A 22171-nucleotide genomic window follows, 5' to 3' on the forward strand; every position below is an offset into this window, starting at 1 on the left:
TTCACCTTATTTGGAGAGGGGAAGAACTTTAGTGAGCAACAACTCGTCCACTCTGCATTCCTTGTGCTTTATGCCTGTTTTTCCTTTAACCAACCTGTTTGCAACCCCCATTTAAAAATAAAGAAAATATCATTTTAAGATCTTTAGAAACTGCCATAGTTAAATTAATTAATCTATCAATTCCAGTTCAGGCAGCTGGAGTTTAGCAATCTGCATCTCAGAAATAAAACAATAATTCTGCAAAGGAAAAAAAAGACAACAATGGACATTGGTCCAGATACAGGCTCCCCCCTCCCGACAAAATTTCTCAAAGCTTTAGGGTTGTTTGTTCCTTTCCCCTGCCCACCCCCTTTGTCCCTCTCGCTGTTGCATTTAATACCCAGATTTGTGCTGGACTAAGTCCATGATTATTGATCTTCACAACCCTGAACAAGCTGCTCCATCAGGATCTGCACACATCCCCACCCCATGGATTTGGACAGCTGCAGTGGCTTCTCCCCATCCTTCAAACTGTGCTCAGTGGCCATACAGTCTCCAGGATGCTGGTTTTCAGTGGAGAACATGATCTCAAAAATGCAAGGGGTGGGGGGTGGGAGATGAAGAGGACATCCAAATAACTTATATCCCCCAAAATGAAACTTCTCTGGGATCCAGTAGGTGAGGAGCCTTCGAAGGCCAGGTTGGATTCCGATTACAAAGATATCCTTTCCCTACAACATGGGGGTGGGGGCCGAGTGAATTGAGGTCACAGGGATTTCTCTCTCCTCAAGATGAGGACAATGATGACTTAAAGCCCCATCTTTCACGGTGGGCTGGTGGGGCTGACAGGCGCTGCATCCTCAGGAAAAAAACAATAAAGAGTGGGGAGACAACAATTGAGGGGGCCGTTCCAGAAGTGATGCAGGTCAGTGGGTGTATGCAGGTCATCTTGTTGCTCACTTGCTCTCTCCCCAACGATAGAAGGAAAGAAGGTGGGCTTGGGATCCAGCTTCTTCCCTGTTTCCACCCCCAGTCCCCCCCCCTGTGGCAACCTCCGTGGTAGAGTGAAGGTCGCTGGGGAGGGGGGAGGTCTTCAAAGCGATGGGGGGCAGGGAGGAAGAAGAGGCTCAGTCGTCGTCCACATCGTCTCCGTCGGAATCGTCTCCGGCGCCGCTGCCGCTCCCCGGCCCGGCGGGCCCAGCTCGTCGGTCGTAGAGCTTGTCCCGCTGGCGCTCCTGGATGTCTCGCATCTCGTCGGCGTAGCGGCAGAAAGCCCCGCCGAACTTGGCCCAGGCCTTGTAGGGGACGGTGATGGCGTTGCGGTAGGAAGGCTTCACCTCGCTGACGCGCAGGAAGACGCCGTACTTGTTGCAGCCCACGTCGAAGAAGAAGCGCTTCGAGTCCACCGTGATGGAGGTGCCCTCGGGGAGCTCGCCGTACAGGCCCCCGCCGCCGGGGCCCCCGCCGCCGCCGCCGCCCAGCTCGTCCTCGTCGGCCCCGTAGTCGTCGATGAGCTTGGCCAAGGCGTCGCGGAACTCGATCAGGCCCTGGGCGGGCAGGGCGATGGTCTGGCCGCTCTGCAGCCCCGGGGGGCCCCCTCCGGGGAAGCCCGGCCCGCCGCCGCCGCCCCCGCCGCCGCCGCCGGGCCCCCGGTTGATGGTCTGGCGGATGCGGAGGAAGCGGCCCCGCTGGTTCTCCTTCAGGTCCAGGTAGTACTTGCGGTTCTCGCGCACCAGGAACTCGCTCTTGAGGGCCCGCCGCGGCCCGCCCGCCCCGCCGCCTTCCTCGCCGCCGGGCCCGGCCGAGGCCTGCGCCAGCTGCTCGGGGCTGCTGGGCCCCAGCTGGGCGTAGTGCTCGATGAAGTCGCCCAGGTAGTCGCGGAACTCGGCGGCCACCGCCATGGAGAGGGTCAGGCGGCTCTTGGAGCCCCCGGCGCCCACCTCGGCGATCTTCAGGAAGCGGCCCTTGGCGTTCTGCTTCACGTCCAGGTAGAAGCGCTTGTTCTGGATGTCCAGGCGCTTCGACGCCAACTCCTGCGTCTCCTGCTCCGGGCCCGGCCCGCCGCCGCCGCCGCGATGCCCCTGGAACCCGCCGCCTCCACCTCCTCCTCCTCCACCGCCGCCGCCGCCGCCTCCTCCGCCGCCGCCTCCGCTGCCGCTCCCGCTGCCCCCTCGCTCGCTCCCGCTGTCCCCGTCCGCCATCTTCTTCTTCCTATTCCTTCAGCCACCGTCGTCAGGCCCGGCCCGCCCGCTCGCCTGCCTGCCTGCCTGCCCTCCTCCGTCCGCTCCGGCTCTCCTCGCTCGCGCTCTCTCTTCCGCGCACACGAGCGCTCGCTCCCGCGCCCCCCTCCGCTCGCTCTGCCGCGCGCCCCCTTCCCCGCCTCGCTCCCTCACACGCACTTCGCGCTCCCTCAGACGAGCCGCCGCCTCCTCCTCTTCCTCGCGGCCGAGACCCACTTCCGGTGCCTGGGCGGCGCGCGGGCGGGCGGCGCCGGAAGGCGACGTGCCGTGCCGAGTCCCGCCCCCCCTCTCTCATTGGGCGAAAACGCACGGTCGTTTGAGCCTCCTTTCTTTCCTGTTCCAGCCAGGATCGAACGCACGAACGTTCCAGCCAGGATTCAGCCAGGATCCTGGCTGAATCCTGGCTGGAACGTCCGTGCGTTCGATCCTGGCTGAATCTTGGCTGCAACAGGGAAGAAAGGAGGCTCAAACGACCGTGCGTTTTCGCCCTTTCACTTCCCGCGCGCAAGAAAGTGATGGCCGTTTAGGCGCGGGAGGGTTTTTTTTTTTTGCCTTGGATTTGCCGCTCTCTGAATGCGCAGTTCCCCCATCCGGATTCTCACGACTCTGCACAGGGGCTTATTTCTGAGAATTCGGGTGGGGGAAACGCGCATCGAGAAAGCGGCAAATCCAAGGCCAAACCCCCCGGGCATAAATGGCAGATTGTTATTTTTTGGGGGGAAGGGAAAAATGTATGTTTATGCACGGGTGTAGCAAAGGGCAAGAGTCCAGTAGCACCTTCAAGACTAACAAAAATATTTTCTGGTAGGGTATGTGCTTTTATTATTATTACTTTTTGTTAGTCTTTAAGGTGCTACTTGACTCTTGCCCTTTGCTACTACTAAAAATATTTTCTGGCAGGGTATGAGCTTTCGTGAGCCACAGCTCACTTCTTCAGATAGTAGAAAACAGTCCAGTAGCACCTTCAAGACTAACAAAAATATTTTCAGGTAGGGTATGAGCTTTTTTAATTATTATTTTTGTTAGTCTTTAAGGTGCTACTGGACTCTTGCCCTTTGCTACTACTAAAAAATTTTTCTGGTAGGGTATGGGCTTTCGTGAGCCACAGCTCGCTTCTTCAGATAGTAGAAAAGAGCAAGAGTCCAGGAGCACCTTAAAGACTGACAAGAATATTTTCTGGCAGGGTATGAGCTTTCGTGAGCCACAGCTCGCTTCTTCAGATACAGCTAGAATGTGAATCCTCTACTGTCTTTAAGTAGAGGAGCGTGAATTCAGACAAGCGTTAGTATGTAAATGTTAACAGTGTGTAAATGTGAATTATGCACGGGTGGTTTGGCCTTGGATTTGCCGCTCCGTCGATGCACATTTTCCCCATCCGAATTCTCAGAACTCTGCATGGGGGCGGAGGGGGGGGCTTGTGGTTGAGCTTTGAGATGGGGAAAACGTGCAGCGACGGAGCGGCGAATCCAAGGCCAAACCTCCCGTGCACAAACGGCCTATGTGGAGGAATGAGCGCGAGGCCGCTTCCACCCCCCCCTCCTCCTCTCCCTCTCTCGCGCGCGCTCTCGACTTTACATCTTCCCTCCCCCTCTCTCTGCGACAAGGGTGAGGTCGCGCCGACGAATCGCTCTCTCGCTCCGTGGTCCTTTCCCGTCCCCGCCCGAGAGAAGTCTTGTCTCCTGCTCCCCTCACGTATTTTGTTTCCCTCCCGCAGCCCCCCTTCCGCGCGAGGCCCGGGGACAAAGAACGCCTCGCATCACGCGTGCTCTTTTTTGGGAGTAGTAGAAAAGAGCAAGAGTCCAGTAGCACCTTCAAGACTAACGAAAATATTTTCTGGCAGGGTATGAGCCTACCAGAAAATATTTTTGTCTGCACTGGTAGAAAAGGGCAAGAGTCCAGTAGCACCTTCAAGACTAACAAAAATATTTTCTGGTAGGGTGTGAGCCACAGCTGAGCTGTGGCTCACGAAAGCTCAGACCCTACCAGAAAATATTTTTGTCTGCAGTAGTAGAAATGGGCAAGAGTCCAGTAGCACCTTTCCCCCCCTTCCTTTTTTTAAATTATTATTTCTTTTTATACAAGTTTCAAATATATATTTCTTTTCCTACATACATTGTTTGTGTAACGTATTCTTTTCTTATTCCCTTCCATCCCACCCATCCCCCTCCCTAATCCCACTCCTTCTCCTTATAATTTTTAGTCTCTTAACCCCAGCCACGGGCACAAAGTCTGACTCTTCCACCGAATGTCTTTTCTTCCTTCCATTGATATCCACTCTAAATAGGTCGTGATTTCCCTGTTCTTATCTTCCCATGAAGTCTTCTGACGCATCATCTCGACGATATCCGACTATATAAATTCAAACAGATAGTTGTGCCAGATTTCTATAGTCCATTTACTTTTATCCTTCCAACCCAGAGCTATTACTGCTTTGCTTGCTAATAACATAGCCTTGAATGTGGCCTGGTCCCTCTTGTTTACCCCCGAGTTCCCTGTTGTACTCATTAACATTAGTTTAAAATCTACGGTTAAGGATACTTTACTTATTCTTATAATTGTTAGTATTTGTGTCCAAAAGTCCCTAACCTCTGGGCATTCCCACCACATGTGGGAGAACCATCCCTTAGATTGTCTACAGTGCCAGCACATGGGGCTAAGTCCAGTAGCACCTTAAAGACTTAACAAAAATATTTTCTGGTAGGGTATGAGTGTGCTGTGGCTCACGAAGGCTCATACCCTACCAGAAAATATTTTTGTTAGTCTTTAAGGTGCTACTGGACTCTTGCCCTTTTCTACTACTGCAGACAGACTAACACGGCTACCCACTGTGAATTATCTTTTTTTGGAAAGGGACTCGTTTCATCACCCTGTTTTCGCAACCTTTCCAAAATAAAAAGTTACGGTTTTTCAGGCTTGGGAGCCGCCAGCGACACCCGAACTACGTGTGGCGCTTGAAAAGGACCCTTCCACGTCGGAGTTTTCCCCTCGCATTGTGAAGCAGCCTGTCTGCGCCTGTTTGGAAGGTGTTGCTAAAGGGGATTCCACCAGCTGCATAGTGTTCCGTTGACCTGAACGCCAATATGAAGCTGCCTGGCTTTTGCTGATCGACCGCATACGTTAATCAAATGTTTCTTTTTATTATAGCTAAATCAGAGGCATAAAGGTGTGTGGGAGGGGAGATGTTTAATAAAACAGCCCAAATAGTAGTCAATCAAATGTTAGTAAAGGACAAATTTGGGGCTGGGGAAGGGTTGCAGGAAGAGAGGGGACAAATTAAAATTTACTTCTGTATGAGAGAGTTTAGCCCTGACCTGGATGGCCCAGGCTAGCCTGATCTCGTCAGATCTCAAGCTAAGCAGGGTCAGCCCTGGTTAGTCTTTGGATGGGAGACCACCAAGGAATACCAGGGTTGCTGTGCAGAGGAAGGCACTGGCAAGCCACCTCTGTTAGTCTCTTGCCATGAAAACCCCGAAAGGGGCCGCCATAAGTGGCTGCGACTTGACATCCTCCAATTTCATCACCCTGCCAAGTAGTTATTGGGGGGTGGGGTCAACTTCCTTTGCAGCTAAAATAATCTGCTTGGATCAGTGGATGTGTTTACCCTTTTGTTCCCAGCACCCTTGAATAATCTCTTAAACTGAGAAGTAGATCCCATAGTAAAAGATTCTGGAGGATGAGATGGAACTGGGATAAATGCTGTTAAACTTTCTTAGGCAAGTTCAACCTAGCAGCCACCCAACACATCATAATTGTGGCATTCACTTTATGCAAACGCTTCTTTATGGGTGGCTATGTTTTATTGCCGTACTGCTTGGCAGCAGGCAACCCTCATTGCTATTAGTGGAAAACAAGCTGAGGGCCTCTGAGGAATTTAAGGGGGGGGGCACAATCTGAAAAAAAAAACCCATCTGTCCCTCTAGCAGGTGCTTGAACAGGTTAGTTCCCTGCCACCTCTCACTTTTTTCTTAAACTGACTGGGGTTTGTTCTCAGTTTTTTTTTTCTCCTTCTGGAGCATTTTCAGCTCTCATCAGTATAGATTTTATGTTTGCTTCCTTGTCTTTTGGTTAATTTACAAAATCACATTTTTCTGGGTGTGTGGGGAGACCCCTGTGTGTGGGCAGCCGGGTTTTGCAGCTTTTGTCATCCACACTGGGACCAGCCAATTTTGTATTAGTTAATATGATGATACATTTTAAGAATGTGAACCTAAAACCTAGAGAGTTCTGGTTTATCTACATTGTGATACACTACAGGATTTAGTGGTGGCAGTGAGGAAATGTCTGGCACATTAGTTGAGCTGATGTGATATCTTAGAATGTTCATGTGCATTCTAACTACAGAGAAAATAAAACAAGCGCTGGATCTTCTGCATAGTCTTCTGCGAGAAAAGGTCTGTGTGGCTTGGACAAATACCTTATGGTTGCTATAGGGACAGGAGGCAACAACAGAAGATGGATTGAGAAGATGTCTCGGAGGTTTGGAGAAAAATAGCTAAAGGAAGGGATTAGAGTCAGCAGCAGTGTGAGAAACAGGAATCTAAAGGAAGAATAGATGAAGGAGGCATAGATCTGAGGAAGAGACAAGTAACTGAGGAAACAGTGGCCCAACAAGGAAAGCACAAATGAAATACTCAGGACAAGAGAAGTGATATATTATTGGAAGACAGAGTAGTGGGAGAAATGGCCAAAGGAAGCAAAACTAAGAAGATGCAGAAGAAGAATTGTTTTTTATATGGTGATTTTATCTACCTTTTAAGGAGAATCGACCCAGTTTACAATCTCCTTCCCTTCCTCTCCCCACAACAGACACCTTGTAAGGTAGGTGAGGCTGAGGGAGTTCAAAGAGAACTGTGACTAGCCCAAGGTCACCCTGCTGGCTTCATGTGTAGGAGTGGGTAATCAAACCCAGTTCTCCAGATTAGAGTCCGCCACACTTAACCACTACACCATGCTGGCTCTGAGAAGAAAAGCAGGACATGGAGGAAACAATATGTAGTGACAGCATGGAGTTGCAGTAAGTGAAACCTTCTTCCAAGTGCAGCTTCTCTCATTGTGGTCCTATAATGGAAAAAAATATCTAGTGAAATTATCCATTCTGTTCTACTATTACAAGCACAAATCTTCTGACCTGAAAATCCTAAGGAGGCAAGAAAGGTACAGAGGCAGTGAAGAGGGGAGCTCTATATTACAAACTGATTTAAATTAACTACTCAGATCTACTTCAAATTAATGCAAGCCCTATTCTTGGCCAGACCTGGGTCTTTTCAACCAGGCTTCCTTTGTAGAGTGCAAGAGACCTGCGTGGTGGGTACAGAAAGCCAAATCCAGGCTGGATCTCATGGATGGGCTGATAGGTTTTCATAATGTTTGGCCTTAATCACTAATCGACGCATCTAGATTTCCCAGCATTCCCAGCAGAAGAAATAGGGGCTTGGAGATCTCCATTTCCCAGAAAAGTATTTGTGTTTTTTTCAGAACTGTGCAACTGATATTGAGCAGGTTTTGGATGCTGTGGAAAGCACGCTTGCTGACAGGAGCATCTGCTAGAGTTTGTTGGAGATGTCCAGTACAGTGAGAAGATTTAAGTGCTGGCTTCATATTGTAATTGCCCCAACAGCAGGATCACTTTTGCTTGTGGAGGGGAAAGCAGGTCAACGTGGGCCAAAGGTTTCCTTCCTTTGTGCTGGCAGGCATGCCTTCTGCTCTGTCTTCCCAGCTTTCAGCTATCTATTGGGACGTGGGTAATGTTGAGAAAAGAGACACGACCCAGAATGGCTGCCAAGCTCCTCGTCTGGGAACGCTGAACATGCTGCATCTCTTAGCTGATTTGTGCTTAGGGGAACTGATTTATTAATAGCCACCTGTGGGGTTCTTATGTAATGGTCTTGGGTGACCTCTGCTGGCAAAGTATTGTATTGTCAAGTTTGGTTAAAGTTTTCAAGTAGTGGTGTGGGAAACACAGGGGATTTTTGGAAGCTTATAAAGAGGAAAGAGTCAGTAAGGTACCGGTAATAGCAGTAGTGGGCAGACAGCCTTGAAATAAAGTTTGTCCATCAATGCCTGTGCTTTCCAGCAATGCACATCTATACAGGAGTGTTAAGATATGCTCTGCACCACATACACAGACTTTTCACAGGGTAATGGTAATGCTGGCTACATTCTTCCAACCTGTTCCTTTGAAATGCAAACATACACATAAGGGCAATTGAACTGAATGGGATTTACCCCAGGAGGTGCATACAGCATAGCAGCTTTAAGCATCAAAGAACATAAGAACTGACATGTTGGACCTTTATCTGATTCTTCTAGTCCAACATTCTGTTTCCAATGGCAGCCAGCAGGAGAGACACATCAATTACTATTGGCTCAGATAGTTATATGGAACCACTATATTCAGAGACAATATACATTTGAATACTAAGTTTCCAGACAACAACCTACAGGGAATAAGCATCCCCTTCCTATGAAGCTGACTTAAGCAGAGTTAAGCCATTGGTTTATCCAGCACAGTATTTTCTACTCTTACTAGCAATAGCTGCCCAAGGTTTTAGGCAGATATCTCCTACCTGAGATCCCTTAACTGGAGATGCCAGGGATTGAACCTGGGGCTTTGCATGGAAACCATTGCTCTGTTACTGAGCCCATGGGGCCTTTCCCCTTTATTCCCTGCTCATGAGTTTCCTAAAGGTATCCTACTGACAACGGTTGAAACCAGATATTGAATGGTCTCATCCAACATGATGATTCTTATGTTCTTAGTATTCCCTTATGTTTCAGACTGAGGCTGTTGAAGAATAACAAGGTGCCTTTCATGGAGCATTCAGAATTAGAAAGACTATCAAGAAGTGATATACAGTGGCAGATCCTGGGATGTGGAATGGATTGTGCACTTGTTTTACACTGCCAGATTGGATATACTCTAGGCCAATACTTGGGGGACCCTGACTGGTCTCACTGAATTCACCTGATTATTGCATGTCTATAATTATAGATTTCTACCAAAGCTTCACACAAGAAAAGAGCTTGGTTTTGCAATCCTCTTTTTAGTCGTATTGAGTGGTCTATTTCCTACCATGACCACCCTTTCCAGTCCATTCCCTTCACCCCATCTCTGCAGTAGGTGTTGGTTTAAAATATATCCCACTTTTCCTACCATTCAAAACTGCTTACTAACATATTAAAACAGCATCACAAAACAGACAAAAGACAAACCAAGATTAAATAAAGCCCAGCCATTACAATACATAGCAGCAGCTAGATCTTAAAACCAATCATGTATACCAACAGTCATAAGACCAAAAAATCACCCTTCAGCTGCTGCTGTCTGCATATGCTAGCCTGTAAGTGGATCCTTGTGGTATTCTCTCTTTAGAAGCTAACTGATCCCAGTGCCCAGCAGGGGAGAAAAGGAGGGAGTAAATGCCTATCTAAAGATAGCTGTTTTTAGTATTGGGAGCTGGGGAAAGCACCTTTCCCCATCCAACCGCTTGCCTGCCATCCATAGCAAGATTCCACCAATTTCATTTTTCAAAGACTCTGGGATCCTGCAACTCCAACTTTATTCACAATATTTTTATGCCACCTTTCAGTAAAAGGCATGTATAGGAGAGTAGCGCAGATGTACCACTAGGTGGATTCAAGGATCACGTTGTCTGCCTCAAACAGTCAACTCTTTTTTTCTTACAAGCTTTGCCAGCTAGCCAGTATCTTACTGATCCAGTCAGAAAAACCCTATTCTTTGTAGTCAGTAATGGAGAATCTGAAAAATCTAGTACATGGCAGAAAATACCCTAACTTATCAAGATGGGAGTTACTGTAGTTTGCTGGCTTAAGTGAATGAGCTATGAAGTTCCTGGTTAAAAGTTTACTTCTGCCATCAATTTGCAGGAACAGGAGAGTCTGTGTGCTGTTGGTAGGGTTTGAGGAAATGAGTTGTGACTCACTAAAACTTATATTGAAATAAATAGTGTTAGTTCTTAAGGTGCCTCTGGAATTTTGTTTTGCTATAGCAGACTAACACATTTGGAATTATTTTTGTAAGCCTGCAGAGATGGGCATTTTTTGTCTCTTAGTTGAAGTGAATTGGTTTGGGAGAAAATCGTCTGAAATAAAAAAAAAACTTAAAATAACATAAGTAAGAACATCTGCACAGGGCTACGTATGGTGTGCAAAAACGGCTTGAATCGTTTCTGAACGGAACTTCGTACTTATTTACTTTAATGATATTGTTCATATGGCCAATTCAGCCCTGAACAATGTCACAGTAAGATCAAAATTTAAAAAGGGAATATATATATGTGTGTGTGTGTGTGTGTGTGTTTGTGTGTGTGTATCCATACAGATATCTAGATAATAAGAGAATTAGTACTTTTTTATCTTGATTGACTGAGATAAAAACTTGGCAACTTGTTTCTGAATGGAACTTTAGTACTTTTCCAAAAAGGCATATCAATGCTGAAAGTAGTTTGAAGTTCGTTTATTTAATTCCCATAGGCCAATCAGTCTTAAGCATGGGGGAAATGTACACTATTAAATAAATTAAATATACACTCAAATATAAGAATTACATTTACAGCTTTCATAAAACATTAAAATTTTAGATATATAAAATTGTACAGTTTAAAATTTAGGAATATCATTTAATGCCATAGTCATATATTTTGCAGCTGCCAGAGTCCTGTTTGGGTTGGTGTCTACTAATAGCTTAACTACAAGTTTCTGTTTTCAATAAGTCTCCATTTCTGAATATATTTAGTCATCCATTATACTTTTTACAGTTGATGAAGAAATGCCAGATGGTATCTAGCTCTGCTGATTTACAGTCGCAAAGCCGCTCAGAAAAGGGGATCCCTTTGAATCTGCCTGTTAGTTCCCCTATAAACAAGACGTTCATTCTGGCTTTTGAAAATAAACTTCTATATTTGAGTTCTGTTAGTAGGGTTGCCAGGTGCCCACTGATGGCGGGCAAACCCCTGGCAATTTGCCCGCCGACTACCTGAGGGTCGGTGGGCAAACGTGCACGCGTGTGTCTAAACCAGAAGTTCCACCTCGTGAGGGGCCTTATACCTCTTAGTCTGAGTGGTAAAGGGCCGCTTTACCACTCTAACTTAGAGGTATAAGCCCCCTTGCAAGGCGGCACTTTCGGTTCTAAACCGGAAGTGATGTGTGTGTGTCGGCGACCGCACACACGTTTTCAACCAACTGGCCTCCCACCGGAGGAGAAGAAGGACCTGGCAAGCCTAACTGTTAGAGACTTAGTATGGTGGTGGGGTCTTTGGAATTGGAAGACGCAAATAATATAAAAAGTATACTCTTTGCATTCTACAGGATGTGCTCCATTTATCGAATTTAACAATGCTAAATTTAATTTGCTTGCATGCAGAGTCTAAATCCATTTGATTAAAAGTTTCAGGGAAAAGACCCAATATTTGTAATCTGCCAATTTCAATGCTGAAAGTAACAAATTTCTACCACCAGATGTTGCTATTGAACCAGTTTTGACCACAGTAATCCTGCAAATAAGCCAAAATTAGGTGTGATACTGACTAATCAACAAGGATGTGGCACAGGGGAGGGGAAAATCTACTGGAGTCTGCATTAGCGGAAGGTTCCTTGCGCTGAGGAAAGTGCTGCTATTTGCAGAAGGGATCTCTGGGATCCAACTTCATGTGTGGAAGAGCCAGGCTAGGGAACAAGTGCAATCCACCCAACACATACTTCTCTTCACCAGCACAAAAGGACAGTTCCCAGTTCTTTTTGGAAGCACTTAAATCGGTTTCAAACTAATTCCTAGATTGTTTCCTTTCCCCTCGACCCCAGCATATCATTGTAACTGAGCTTGTGGATCTTAGCAGAGCTCCAATACTGACAATTTTTCAAAAGGTTCAGAAAAGAGGCATTTGTAATAACACAAGATCAGTGTCAAATTTTCTTTACACCAGAATGAATTGCTGAGGTCAGGGGCCTGTCCTTAGCAATGTTCAGGGGTTAAGAGTACCATCCATGTCTACATGTCTACAGAACATTTTTATGCTTAATGTTGTTGGGAATAGGAGTTAATATCTGTGTTAGTCTCATGGACAAGGAAGGGCACTTGGCATGTGGCATGAAACTGAGGAAAGCATCAAGATTTGAGTTCAGTAGCACTTTAAAGACCAGCAAGCTTTCCAAGGTACAAGCTTTCAGGAGTCAAAAGTCTCTTAATCAGATATTGTGAGAGTGAAATCTGACAAAGGGAGCTTTGACTCTCGAAAGCTTATACCCGGAAAATCTTGTAGATCTTCAAGGTGCTACTCAACTCCGATCTTGCTTTTCTACTACAGACCAATATGGCTGCCTGAAACTGTGATAAATAGGTGCATGAGTACACCTGACCTTCAGCTTTCCATAGATTGTCATAACATGCAAAATGGGGGGGGTGTGACTGAAAAAGTAACCTTACCACAAAGCACAATCAGGCATCCACTTCAGCTGGAGGATTTGAGACACCATTTAGGGTGGGAGAGAGAGAGAGAGACAAAGGGTTGCCTTGCAAGGCGATCCTCTGAGAAATTGTTATCAATTTCAATGAGGTTTTCACACTCCCTGTACTCCGAATTAAAAGGTAACATTTGCGTTTTCAGCCTTAAGCACCACAACAGTGGCCAGACCCGAATTTTCTTATGTCCCCTGCAAGGAACTGCATGAGCTTTGCATACCTCTGAATTCTCTTTTCTTATGAGAAGAGTAGTGTCAGGAAACAAATGTAGAAGAGCTCTTTTGCATCAGGCAGGACAATGCAGCATGACTCAAGAGCCTAACAACACAATTTTCCTGGGTACAGCACAGGATGAGAGAGCAAACGTATTCTAGAAGTCCATACCTCCTATGTGAATTTGGAACTGATTCAGATTGGGACCGGGTGTGCAGGAAGAGGGCGTTTAAGCCTCCCTTTTGCACTGTTTTCCTGACCTGAAACAGTCCTGCATGGGCACTGTTTACCCCATGAGGAAAAGCTACATGTACTTCATGTGGTGCCCTCAAAGGGATAAGTAGTGCCTCAAGAAAACAGCATATGAGCAAAGGCTTAAGCACCTTCTCCTTGCATGCTGCAGTCCCAATCTGAATTGGACCCATATGCACCTGTGGGGGTGGGGGGAGAGACAGGATCCCACAATATGTCTACTGACTCCACCTGGGAATGTAGCCAGAAAAAATGTATTGTGTGGTAATAGTTTTTGAGTTACCTTTTAGAAACAGCAAATGGGGATAACACACCATTAGATTTCTTTTCTTAGTGTGCAAAACATATTGGGCCATACCTGGCTTCTTATAACAATCAAATCCAGGTTCTAGACAAAGCAACTAAAATCGATACCTTTATTAGGGACCAGCTAATCTCCAAAACCCATTGAACTTCCTCTGTCAGACTTCGGTGTTCAAAGTACAAAGAGAGAGAGAGAGAGATTATTTTTACTTGTTAAACTAAAAATGCTTTTGAGCCTCATGCACAATTTGTACATTTTGCATGCAGGCTACACCACAAATGGAAATCAAATGTACTTTGTAGCCAAGTTAGGGTATACATTCACATGGCAGATGGATTCAAAGGAAAATCATTTTAATCCTCATGTACTTGGAAATATTGTAAGTGCAGAAGCCCAAAACCACTGTGGCCTGCTAGAAAGAAGAAGGGAGGTGAAGGGAGGCCTTGGGCAGGCCAGGGTTCTTCCTCATTTTGCCACTCTCCCTCACTGAGTTCTATAATTCTCAAAAACCAAAGCAAGACATTTGTTCTGGCATTTAAACGATGCAATAGGCAGAACCAACCAGACCCAGAGGAATCTAGGAACATCTGCCTCAGTTTTCCTTCAGCCATCTGCCAAGGAAGCTCTCTTTTCCAATACACAGGCATTACCTGCAAGTTCTTTTACCACAGTCCAGTTAGAAAAGAATAGCACATTGTTGCTATAGAGACAACACTGTTTCCATGACAACTCCCTTTCTGGAGTAGATGCTCTTATGGGTTCCATGACAACTATGCTGGGTCACCACCTTCAGGTAGGTTAATATTTGCGTGCCCATCCTTAGCACAGGTAACACCCACAGCTAGTGGGATAGATAGAAGCGTTGCTGTGGATACCTTGCCGCAAATCATGACAACTTTCACTGCTACTCTCATGTAGGACAATAGAACTGACTGCCAGCCACTGTGACTAAGAAGAGTTGATGAGATCAGCAAATTTCTTCACGTCTCTGTTCTGACAGCAACCGAGGGTGATTTTATTTTCTTCTGACACAGCTTTATCTTTTGACCTTTGATTCATCTTCTTCCATTTATGGATACTTATACCTTCTTCTTTACATTGTGCAGTGGTCAATGAAGGACCTATGACATTTTCCATGTTCTGGTTAATTACCAAGAATAGTGGGTTCAATGTCTTGATTTGACAGACCCGGCAGTAGAAGACACTGCTGAACTGAGCAACCTATCCTTGTTGATAAAGGCTACTTTTTGTTGTACACAGGGACCTGGTATACAGATTCATTGAAAGAAAAGAAAGGGAATCGATGGGAAAGGATTAGCAGCACATTCAAGAGTGTACAGTGGCCAACATGTCACTACGGGTGCTTGTACCTTCTGGAGGGCATCCAGTCTTTGAAGAAGAAGAAGAGTTGGTTTTTATATGCCAACTTTCTCTGCCGCTTAAGGGAGAATCAAACTGGCTTACAATCACCTTCCCTTCCCCTCCCCACAACAGACACCCTGTGAGGTAGGTGAGGTTGAGAGAGAATGACTTGGCCAAGGTCACCCAGCTGGCTTTGTGTGTAGGAGTGGGGAAACAAATCCAGTTCACCAGATTGCCAGGAAATCTGAGGACTCTAATATGACACTAGAAGAAAAATACAACATTTTGATAGCAGAGACTTTGGACATAGCACGATGCCCTGAAACTCAAGCCTTAGTTATCACTGACACTTGGGTTATGGATATAGACTTTGGGAATAAAGACACATCCAGAAACCATTTTTGGTTTACAAATTATGTGCCTTCCTAAATGTTATGTTAGGTTTAATTAAAGGGGGGGGGGAGTTGTAAAGGTTATACAACCATCCCTACAAGTGGGTGGGTTCTGATCTGGATGGCCAAGGCTAGTCTGATCTTGTTAGATCTTGGAAGGCTAAGCTGGGTCAGCCCTGGTTAGTACTTGGACGGGAGACCACCAAGGAAATCCTGGGTCCCTATGCAGAGGCAAGTAATGGCAAAACACCTATGTTCACCTCTTGCCTTGAAAACTCTATGGGGTCACCATCAGTCAGCTGTATCTTGATGGCACTCTCCACCGGCCCTAGTGGGTGATGATGTTGCACATGAGTGTATGGGTTGGTTCTGTATTGGTCTTAGTTGTTTTTCTGTGTTCTGTGGAAGTTGAGTGTTTTTAAGATCTATGCTGAAGGCTATGCTGGAGACCACTTGGAAGTGTTTTATTCAAGTTTGTTCCTTGACAAGCGTATTACAGTACTTGCACAGGAACAAACTTTCCCTCATCTACCCATAAACTTGTTGTGAGGATACATTAGAAAAGCCTTATGTAAAGAAGGAGAAGGGTGAGGCACAAAAGAAAGAAATTCAGAATTCTCTTGGAGTTCTCATTTAGAGCACACCAGCTTGTCATAACACTTTGCTCTGAAACACAGACGCTTTATTATCTATTCTCTTGCCTTTTAAAAAAGGAGTTCTCAGGCCACGTCACTCCCAAACCACACTGCGGCCTAATTTGCTGAAGTAGTAAACCAGATCCTTGAGTGCATTGCTCAATCTGCAGAAGATGGCTTACCTGGTGGGCTGTTTTATCACAACTCTACCCCCCACCAAAATCTTACAAATTGAAACTCAGAGCAGCCTTTACATCACTGCTCTTCCAAACTATGCTCACAGAACTTCTTGCTGGTCGTTTTTCAAAAAAACAACAACCCTGGTTCAATGTATCTGTAGAAGACTTTACCCATTATGACTTGGCCTGCCCTTTATATATTGAACCTTGAAATAAGTTTTTGGCAAATATTTTATATGCATTACAATCATTATCTGATGCTGATAAATTAACTTATTTGTTATCAGATATGGATCCCTATATTTCCAAAAAAAATGGCACTTTATGGCCTGGCCAAGAAAATCAGAGAGAAGCAAATATAAATTGTGGAAAGTTGGATAAAATTGAAAGGGCGCATTTTAATATACTTTTTGTTTTTTAGTGATATTGTCTTGTCCTTTTTAAAATTGCTGTTCTATTTTTAGATTGTAATGGCCTATATTCTTATACAATAAACTACTGTTACTCACAAATAGAAACTTTTGTCAGGGCAACCAGAGCTGCCCCAGACCCCATGCTGGGTAGGGTCTAGGGTTGCCAGCTTCCTCTTTACTCCTGGCGGAAGGTTTTTGGGGCGGAGCCTGAGGAGGGTGGGGTTTGGGAAGGGGAGGGACTTCAATGCCATAGAGTCCAATGGCCAAAGCAGCCATTTTCTCCAGGTGAACTGATCTCTATCGGCTGGAGATCAGTTGTAATAGCAGGAGATCTCCAGCCACCAACTGGAGGTTGGCAACCCTAATAGGGTCCCCCAACAAATCACAACCTTGCCCCCTCCATGAAGAACAAGCTCATAGAGCTGCTGCCACTCATACCCACCTTGTCTATGGGGCTCGGCCAGATGACTTCTGGTCATGATAGTAGCTCCTACTGACCTCACGTGGGGTGAGGATAACCTTCCCTTGCTTGGCCCTAGTGGGAGGATGGTAGGGGACAATGTTTCTGGGGCTCCATCCTGCCCTTTTGCCTGGGGCCCTGGAATCACAAGACTGCCCTTGATTTCTGCATGGAGCATGGCTTGCTCATGTGAGTAAATAGAATCATAGAATCATAGAGTTGGAAGGGACCACCAAGGTCATCTAATCCAACCCCCTGCACAATGCAGGAAATTCACAACTACCTCCCCCCTCACTCCCCTAGTGACCAGAAGATGGCCAAGAGGCCCTCCCTCTCATGATCTGCCTACGGTCATAGAATCAGCATTGCTGACAGATGGCCATCTAACCTCTTCTAAAAAACCTCCTGGGAAGGAGGGCTTACCACCTCCCAAGGAAGCCTGTTCCACTGAGGAACCGCTCTAACTGTTAGAAACTTCTTCCTAATGTCTAGATGGAAACTCTTTTGATTTATACAGTTTGAAGAAGTTCCATCTAGACACAAGTTTGACACTTCTGACAGAACTGGGACTGCATGGAGGTTTCTTCCATTTACTTTAGTGGAACACCGCTGAAAGAAGCCCAGCCTGTATCTCTGCCATGGTGTCAGGTTAGCAGCTGTTTGCCAAGTTAATACTGTTGTGTTTTGATTGTTTTCCAGTTACAGTTGTACTTTATGGGCAGAATGTTTCATGCTGGCACTATTGAATTATAGCAGCATTTCAGCACTCTGATTCAGCAATATACAATCCTGCCCCTAGGAACAGGCTGTTGCTGTATATCATCTCAAGCACTCACGACTGAGCTAGAGCCAAAGACAAGATGGAGTAAGGAGAATGTTTTGTTATTTAAACACATCACTGTGTTTTGCCCTGGATCTTCCAGGTAGTTTTTGTCGCTAGTTAAAGCATGGAATTGTTTCAGATGGTGTATGCACATCAAGTATGGCCGGGAGAAGACAACACGTAGTTCTGGGATTTGGCTTGCTTTCTTCAAGCCAGCTGCACTTTATGAATTTTCCGCAAACCCAAGGGCACGATCAAGGAACAGTTGCAGTAATCATACTTACAAACAAAACAAGCAGTTTATGAGCTTCCAGTTTAGCGACACCAAGACCTGAGGATTGTAATTGTGGAGCAGAGGCCCTATTAAGTAGCAAGCTCAGATATTAGTGCAGCATAGTCGAGATTCTTGGTTTTGTTTCCAGGTAGTTATTCAACTGGAAGGCAAATTAGCACTTGAATCGGCAAGGTGTTGAAATAGGTCACGGAAGCAGCTGTAGTCCTTGCAGAAACAATGGCTCCCCTTTACGTAACCCCTTTACTTTTCAAATGTTCCTGTTTGATTCCCTGAATTTGTAAGGGTGGGGAGCAAACCTGAGAAGGTAGACACTGCCTGATATTTTGGAGGGGGGAAAAGCACAGTCTGAAGAGGTTTAAAGTATCTTAAAAGGGAAAGCCCTAACCTGGATGGCCCAAACTAGCCTGATCTCGTCAGATCTCAGAAGCTAAGCAGGGTCAGCCCTGGTTAGTATTTGGATGGGAGACCACCAAGGAATACCAGGGTTGCTATGCAGAGGAAGGCACTGGCAAAAACCACCTCTGTTAGCCTCTTGCCTTGAAAACCCCCATATGGGGTTGCCATAAGTCGGCTGCGACTTGACCGCACTTTACACACACACACATAAAAGGGAAAAGTGAGTTTGCCTACATTTTTATGATAACAATTAATAAACAGGCTTGCAGGGCAGCTGAAGTTGTGTTGAACTTATTTCTGAGTTTCATGTTATTTGTTCTTTCTGTTAATAACTGTAGGGTATTAAGAGAGTAATGCTTCTTCTGGTGTGGCCAAGAGGGGGAGCTCAAGTCTCAGCTTGCTCACAGCCCATTTGGTGGCCTTAGGCACTCTTCTCTACATCTGAGGGGCCCCCCATCTACCAGTATACAGATTATTATAACAGTGGCCTAATTTATACAGCTATTGCAAAGATTACTGAGACCTGATGTATGCATGCAACAGAATGAAGCACTAGAGTGGAGTGTATTATTTCAAACTGCCAGTGATGAAAGCCATTTATGAGTGCTCCCTTAGGCAAAAAGGAACCCTGTAAATAGAAAACTAGCCCATCAGGCAAAAGATGGGCAGGAATCATTCTCCTTGACATGCTGGTCTTCTGTTTACAGGGAGTTTTTTTTTTTAAGGGAGCATTCAAAAGCAGCACACTCCGTTCTATCCCCTCATTCTTTTGTGTCGGCCCAGTGTGAAACAATATACATGAAGCTCTTTTCATACTCTAACACTGTGTGCATTGTAAATACCATTTATCCTTAGTTTCCAGTGTGAAATTTACATGTAGCCATGTAAGTGACATGATTTTTTACAATGGAGCTGCTAATAGTGGCTCCCTAGGGTGGTTTGAAGACTGGAAAACAGTTGGGTGGGGGGGGTGGGGGCTACAGCCTCTTCTCCTTGTGTGTTGTGGTCACAAACAGAAAAGAACCAATGTGCGCTTGGGAAGTACAAAACTCGCATCACATATGTGTTGCAAAGTCCTTGTGTTGTTTTCGAACAAACATGAGGACTTTGTAATGTGTAGATGGAGCCTCAGGGCCAAACTAGACCAGACAGAAGGCAGACATGTTTGTTTATTCCCATAAAAAGGATGGGGGCTGGGGTGCATGTCTTATTTTAATTTCAAAAGGGATGTATAGTGAGGTGAGTTGAATCTTCCCACTTGCTAAGTGCTCTGGGTGCTTCCCCCCCCATCTTACTTTTAGTATTAGAACTAAGTGGGCAGAAAAGCTAATATACATGTAAGTTTGCCAGCTCCGGGTTGGGAAATACTTGGAGATTTTGGAGGTGGAGCCCGAGGAGGGTGGGGTTTGGGGAGGGGAGGGACTTCAATGCCATAGAGTCCAATTGCCAAGGCAGCCATTGTCTCCAGGCAAACTGATCTCTATCGCCTGGAGATCAGTTCTAATAGCAGGAGAACTCCAGCCACCACTTGGAGGTTGGCAACCCTATACATACACCTTACAGCGCATTAGATCCTTGACCCATGTAACTTGCTGTTCTCAGCACTTGCTCAGACAGAGCGAGATCTTTCCCTGAAATCATTTGCTGGAGATATTGTGGTTTCAATTTGAGACCTTGTGCACTGCAAACCCCCATAAGGCAATTAGCTACTGGATAATGGGTTTGATTTATTAATCTCTGGATTATGGACCCATCATGCTTTAACTGCAGCACTCTGCCGAGCTGGGGTGACGAAGTGTAGGGAGGTAAGGCAGGAGAGGAAGCTCCTCTCACCCAGGTGCCCTTTTTCATCTTAAAAATAGGTCTCACCTCCACACTACCACATAGATGGAAAACAAACTATGGCTGTCCTCAGCATCTCTAGTTCTGTCTTTGAGACAGCTTGTAGTGGAGAGATTTTCCCAGAATGTGTCATAGCCCCCTCCCCAAAAAAGTGTTTTGTGCAAGGGTTCTTCATGTATAGATCCAAGGCTTTTGTCAGTGAACCACACAGTCTACAATGTCAAGAAAAAATTACCAACGGTGAGGAAATGGTAGTAGGACTCTGCACATAACAACATTTTCTTAGTTGTTCCACATCTCAGGTAATTTAATGGGACCAAAGTCATGATCTAAGTGTCTATTTCATAACACTTGAAGCCTAGTTCATAAAATTATCCCACCACCCATCTCTTGGCAATGTATTTTTTTTTCTTTTCCAGTGCAGCTGTGCTAAATGTTGAAATTCCCGGCTTCCTCCAGATCTAACACTTTCCACTGAGTTAGGAGCCAGCTGCATCCCAAGGCCTTGAAGGAAGGAGATCAGAGACAATCCAGAGGTATGTGGGGAGGAGGGGACAGGAGGAAAGAAGGTAGATTATATTCCTTTTCTTTCTTTTTGTTTAAACGATTCCAAGACACCTGATTGAGTTCTTAGCTCCTACCTGTGGCTGAGATTGTATTGGCCAACCATTCCAAAGACTAGGAAGAGGGTTTAGTTGTGGAAGGAAGAGTGCTGGGGCTTATATATTTTTGAGTCCTCTGAAACAGACTCCTTGTAGGACCTGGGGGCCCTGCCCTAAATTCCAAATGCGTCGATCCTGGTTGAGCATCAACAGTGGGGAGCAAGTCCCTGAGTATATCCAATGTTTTTTTTTTGGGGGGGGGGGGTTGGTATAAAAAAGAGGGACGGGGAGTAATCATATATCAGGTTGTGCCAGTTTCCACCAATTCCCCTCTAAGGACTTAGGAGAGTCCCCAAAAGCTGCGTACCATCACTGAGTACCATCACAAAAAAGCCCTGAGTATATCCAAAGCACTTTCTCACTTGATAAGGACACAAATAAATATTGAGCTTGTAGAAGAACTGGCTCACACCATGAAGCAGCTGCTGCAGTCTCTGGGTCTCTTTCTCTCCTCTCCTTGGTGATTCAGGATGTGACTCCATTATGTAATACCGAAGAACGGTACACTCCTTCTATCTGGGATGGTCATCCTCTTCCACCAAGCGCACAGCTTTGGCAGGGACGCACATGGAGCGGTGAGGGAGGTAGGGCCCACCCGCCTAGCAGGCCATATCAGCCGAATCAACCCTGGCGATCAATGGGGTGACAGACGTTGCAGCCATACTCCCCTATAGCAGGTACCTGGTTGTCTGCAGCGGGGGCAGAGAAACACACAAATCCTGGCAACCTGTTCTGCTATATGTTAATAGGAGGGTGGCAGAAAGACACAGGGATTAGCAGCAATTTTATGTTTCATCTAGTTAGGCCCTTGTATTCTGGATCTTGAGACCACCTCCAAATATGTCTCTGGAATTTAGGGTTGCTAACCTTTCTAGAGTTGCAATTCATCCCCAGATGTAGGTTCCCCTGGAGAAAACGGCTGCTTTGGAGGGCGAGCTCTATGGCATTATCTCTTGCTGAGGTCCCTCACCTCCAAACCCCACCCTCCCTCAGGCTCCAGCCCCACATCTCCAGGAATTTCCCAAAGTTGGCAACTTTACTGGAGACAGCTGGTGTGAACCATTGCCGAATTAGGGTTGGACTCTATCAATTGTTTCCACCTGGCTCTTTTTCCATTGTATGTGCCAGTGCTGATTCCAAAGTTGCTTGTGGCCCTCCTCCCATGCTTCAGTCAGGCTGCCTGCTTTGTTTTCTGGTTCATTTTCAAAGCATGAACACATGAAGCTGCCTTATACTGTATCAGGCCC

The 22171-nt window shown here is 45.9% G+C and overlaps 1 protein-coding gene across 1 annotated transcript; it reads right to left on the reverse strand.

The window, feature by feature from the left end:
• Window positions 1–1020: 1020 nt before the first annotated feature.
• Window positions 1021–2180, reverse strand: PURB (purine rich element binding protein B). The gene has a single exon (XM_056859987.1). It carries the CDS (start codon window positions 2178–2180, stop codon window positions 1107–1109), a length of 1074 nt encoding a protein of 357 aa, XP_056715965.1. The 3' UTR covers window positions 1021–1106.
• Window positions 2181–22171: the final 19991 nt, after the last annotated feature.

Source organism: Euleptes europaea, chromosome 14, assembly GCF_029931775.1.
Source record: "Euleptes europaea isolate rEulEur1 chromosome 14, rEulEur1.hap1, whole genome shotgun sequence".
NCBI classification, from domain to species: Eukaryota; Metazoa; Chordata; class Lepidosauria; order Squamata; family Sphaerodactylidae; genus Euleptes; species Euleptes europaea.